Source organism: Nannochloropsis gaditana (assembly GCF_000240725.1).
Source record: "Nannochloropsis gaditana CCMP526 unplaced genomic scaffold scaffold357, whole genome shotgun sequence".
NCBI classification, from domain to species: Eukaryota; class Eustigmatophyceae; order Eustigmatales; family Monodopsidaceae; genus Microchloropsis; species Microchloropsis gaditana.
In genome coordinates, this window is record NW_005803596.1 from 6880 (window position 1) to 11818 (window position 4939).

Here is a 4939-nt window from a genome sequence, read left to right on the forward strand (position 1 = left end):
TGACGGGACAGGCCTCGCGACGGAGGCACAAACCGGGGCAGAACACACGGCGATAATGTCCCAGCTGAATGCAAGTCCTTCCTCACGAGACCCCTCATCCACGACCCCAGCGTCCTCTCGCCCTTCACAGAGCGCTCAGAAGCGCGCCAAAAAGGCGGGCACATCACTTCCTTCCTTTCCCCCTGCCCTCTCCCCTTCTTCCCCTGCTCCCTCCATGACCCCACTCCTTCCCCCTGTGCCTGCGGCCGTTTTCCCCCTGGCGTTCAATGAATCATTGGATGCGGGGAAATTGGTTGCTCTGGCGGCGTACGCCGCCGGGCTTCGCGGCCGCAGCGGGGAAGGCGACGGGAGGGAAAACATCTCGGTTCCTCCTCTCTTGATTGCGTTGTGCAACGAGGTGGAGATTATTTATCAGGAAGTGCGTCTGGGTTTGGCAGAGCCAACGGACAAAGAGGCCAAGTTACGCAAGAGTGTGCAGGCTGTAAGGAAATAACAGGGGAAATACCTGGCGGTCCCTATAAGTATGTTTGTATGCATGTATATATACAAGTGTATACAAGTGTATATATGTATATATCCTTGACCCTCTATAACTTTCTCTCTCTTTCACACTCTATATCTATGTATTAACGTGTCTTAAAGATGCTTCACGGTACGAATGGGTGCGCCCCAAGCGGTCCGGAGACCACCATAGGTGTTTTGTAAATTTCGCTGGAAAACGCACGTTTATTTGGCGTCTAACGATTTATCATGAACGTGACGGCGTGGTGCTGGGAGGGGCCGTCCCCGGCGTTTTTGAAGATTGCCTCGCGCACGAAGCACTGAGCCCGTTGTTTTGACGCGTGGCGAACTTGCGAGAGCGAGCGCACAAAGCAAAGGCATGTGTTTTAATTAAAAGTGTCCTCCGGGCTCGCCAAGAGAAAGCTTTTTGCACAATGGGATATTCATTCGCCCATCTTCTTTTCTCCTCCCCCGAACCCCTTCTCCTCGTCATCTGCTTCCTCCCCTCCCGCGTCCCTCATCCGACACGCGACAAGAGCCAACACTGCTTCGGTTTCCACCAATACGTCTTCCCAGCCTACTGGTTGCGAGAGACCTCCGCTCTTCCCTCCCATAAGTTTCCGGGCGTGAATGCTCATGCTGCCGCCGCCGCGGTCCCAGAGGCTGGCCGCGTACGAGCAGAGCATGTGTAAGCTTTCGCGCCATTTTCGAAGGCGAGGTCGGCCTTGCACCCACTCCACCACCTCACAATGCCGGCGCTCCCCGCCCACGTCCGTGACCTCCGTCCCGCCCTCCTCCCTCCCCGCCCTCCTCGTCATTTCCTCCGCCTCCTCTCTCTCGGCCAGCAGGTAGTCGAAGCGGCGCATCCGTGCCGACAAGGAGAGTCCCTCTTCCTTACTGTACCGCACACCCACCCCTTTCCCTGTTCCTCCCTCAGATCCGACCTTCTCCCACACTTCCCCAAAGCGCGAGACCCCTGTTTGAGCCGCCAGTACCCCGATGTGCAGCTTTACCACCCTGTCCTTCCCCCCCCCCTCTCCCTCCCTCCCTCCATGTATAATATAGACCGCGTCAGCGTGCGAGGAATTTGGCGCGAAAATGTGAGCATGGAAACGGGCCAGGCCGTCCCCTCCGGGGTAGTTCCGGCGGGCTGCGGCCAAGAAGAGAGGGAGGGGGAGCAGGCTGCTCGTGACCACCAGCCATCCCAACAGGGAAGCGTGACGAAGGAGGAATGACAGGGGCCGGGAGGAAGGGGAAGAGGGAAGGATCGCTCCCACGGCCTTCTCTCCTCCTTCCGGCTGCTTTGGCTGATGCTTCACCCCACATGCCTTCCCTGCCTCTTGTGTCTCCGCCTCGACTCCCTCCTTCTTCCGTTTCCTTAGCGACATCCTCGTTCCCCTTGTCTCCACTCCAAGACCTGGTCTCCCTGTCTGGCCCATTGCGCCCCTCCGACCCCCCTCCCTTTCCTCCAATCGCGCCCACCCAATGGCTGCACACAAGTTCAAAACGGGCAAGGCTGGAAAGATGAAGCGCAGCTCCTTGTGCGGCAAGAAAGAGTACAGGGCGAGGTAGAGGGCCACGGGGAGGAAGAGGAGGAGGAAAGGCTCGAGGTCGAGGCGGAGGGGCTGAGGGAGGAAGGGGAGGGGGACGGAGACAGGGACACCTCGGTCCTTGTCTGCCTCGTCCAGGCTCTCCCCTTTCGCCCCCTCGACTCCAGTGCCCCTCCTTTCCTTCCGTCGGGCCAGAAAGCAGTAGGGCCAAAGGAGGGGGGAGGTTAAGAGGGAGCGAGGGAGGGCGGAGGAGACGTACCAGTGCCAGGGGGAAGCGCCCCATTCGATGGATCTGTTCTCGACGGTATTGAAGAAGAGGACGACGCCCTCCGGCCAAAGCAAAGGGAATGCGGAGCTTTTCTCTTCCCTGCCTGCGCGCCAGAAGTACGAGTCGAGGAGGACGCTCACGACGATCCCTGTCCCGCCGAAAAGGGCGCCGAGGAGGAGGAGCTGGGACAGCTTAAGGTGCCGGCGGAGGAGGAGAAGAAGGAGGAGGGGCAACGCCAGGACGATGACGTCGCACCGGAAGAGGGCCGTGGCCCCGGCGAGGTAGAAGAGACAGCGGGTGGGGGCACGGTACAGGAGGGAGGCATACGCAAGGAGGACGAAGCCTAGGGCGAAGGTGTTCGGCAGCGTCCGGGACACATAAAAAGGGAGATGGAACTGGGAAAGGGTGAGGAGGAGGAGGCATTGCCCCGTGCGGGGACCGAAGCGGAAAGTAGCCGCTTGTCGGAAGCGGAGGAGAGCTGCCCAGAGGAAGAGGGCCAGAACGACACGCACCCCCAGTTGGACCGGTAGCTTGGTCGCGGGGCGGAGGGAGGGAGGGAGGAAGGGGAGCACAAGGTGTAGGGGTAGGGCAAGGAGGAGGGGTCCCCAGAACGTGCGGGGGACGGCCCCGGGGAAGGACCGGTGATCGTACGCGGCGAGGGAGGAAGGGGGGAAGGCAGGAAGGAAGAGGATGTCATGGGTAGCCTGGGTGTTGAAGCTTTCTTCCACCTAGGACGGGGGATGAGAGGAAGGGAAACGTGATGGCGTTGGAAGAATGAAGGGTGAAGGAAAGCAAAGTGAAGGGAGATTGGAATGGAAGATAGAGGGGCCAAGGACGAGGAAAGTAAGGAGAGAAAGGATTAAAGAAGGGAGAGGGCCTGCAATACGCCAGCACTCAGCCTAGAATGATACATCGCAAAACCAACCGGGTCCGTTTACGTCCAATGTACCTTGTTGTAGGGGCATAGCCAAATATAGGACAAAATAACGGCCAGCAAGAGAAGGTCTAAGAAGGTAATATTCCCAAGAAAACTTGCCATGGCTGCTCTTGCATTCGTGGTTGCCCCGATGGGCAACAATGTTTCTCAACAATTTTGAAGAAAACTATCTTCCCTTATGTGCAGGGATGCTTTCTCTTTCAGGAAACGCTCAATCTTCCTTGGTGCTGAAGCTCCCGTTGCACAGACAGATAGTCATAGGGAAAAGGCACTCGCAGCATAGAGGGTCTCATTTCATTGCTTGTAAGACCGCATCAGCGTAGAAATCTGTAGCATGTATCGCAAATATATGTAATCAGACATCAGCACAACCGAAAACCTGGCCGACTTGTAGAGGTAGCGATTCCTTTTTTGCAACGTTTGTGAACGCACAAACCCTTGAAAATACCTACGATTACTCTTCATGACATATCCGTTGACGTTTCCGCGAAGCAGCACTCATGAATAAGCATCAATTATTAATCACAACACGACCTACGACACTTGTGCACCAGCCATATTCCCTCGATTGTTTTCAAATGAAGGTCGTCGCGCGACAACGAATATGACGGCGTGGTAATTTTGATATCGGGCTGTGCATTCAATTAAGGGCGTTTGCTTGCGGCCGTTTGACCCCTTAAATTTGAGCGATATTCAAAAAAGGGGAAACGACAGAAAAAAACAACCAATGACTTTGGCACCGGGGCAGCCTGACTACCCCCTCTTACGCGTGACAATTGGACTGTATCATTCCATTGGAATGATCGATAGCAACATTTCTTTCCGAAGCGCTCAGGTGTCTTCGAGGGCGGGTGGGTTGGTACAGGTGTGCTCGCTCATATACCGGGCTATCATGGGCACTTAATGAGACCGTGAGATGTCCCGCATATTCGGAGGGCTTTTTCTGTCTCGTAAGCTGTAATTTTGCCGCGAAAACCGTATTCAGGTATCGGGAGAGCGCTTTGTCAAAGATCATGCAGGCAGGATTTGGCATCAGGCGTGAAGACTTGACTTTCGGCATACCAAGAATGAGGAACATTAAGTTACGGCGTTCGTTTCCTTTTCATCGTACATATTACTCAGCACGGTCACGATTCACAGTTTTGTACGCACGCAGGCTGAAAGCTTCTTCGATCTGGAAACAAGGTGGATGAAAGACATGCATCCAGGAAGGATCTCGATGTAGTCGACCTGGCAGGCCTTGGGATCCGGCACTCTACCTTTGCACATTTCTGATGTCGCTTCTCACATCCGTCCACACAATGAGACGGTCTTACCTGACGTCTTTCCTCCTCCTGCTGGGCGTGACTTTTATCAACCTATTGGTACTTATATGCTGGACGCATTTCTCAGGCTCGACGCACGAACCCTATTTCCATCTGCCAAAACCATGGGATCCGGCCTCGAAGACAGCGGTAGGGGCACAGGAGGGAGGAGTTCCGAGGAGGACGGCAGCAGCATCCAAGGAGGAGGTCGTCCGCGTGTTCATGGATTTCCCACAGTCGCGGGCAAGTTGGGGCATTGCCCACAATCGTGCTTTGGAAAGCATCCTCAGTCATTATCCGCGAGCGGAAGTGGTGGTTTTGGTAACGGTTCCAAGTAAGGAAGGAGGGAGGGGGGCTATGTATTAACGTGTCTTAAAGA

General features: G+C 55.8%; 1 protein-coding gene across 1 annotated transcript; it reads right to left on the bottom strand.

The window, feature by feature from the left end:
* Positions 1–2242: 2242 nt before the first annotated feature.
* On the bottom strand, positions 2243–2415 carry NGA_2056500 (uncharacterized protein; the record flags this gene model as incomplete). Its single annotated transcript, XM_005854884.1, has 1 exon — positions 2243–2415. A coding segment is annotated over one exon (173 nt), but the record flags the coding sequence as incomplete, so codon positions are not given.
* Positions 2416–4939: the final 2524 nt, after the last annotated feature.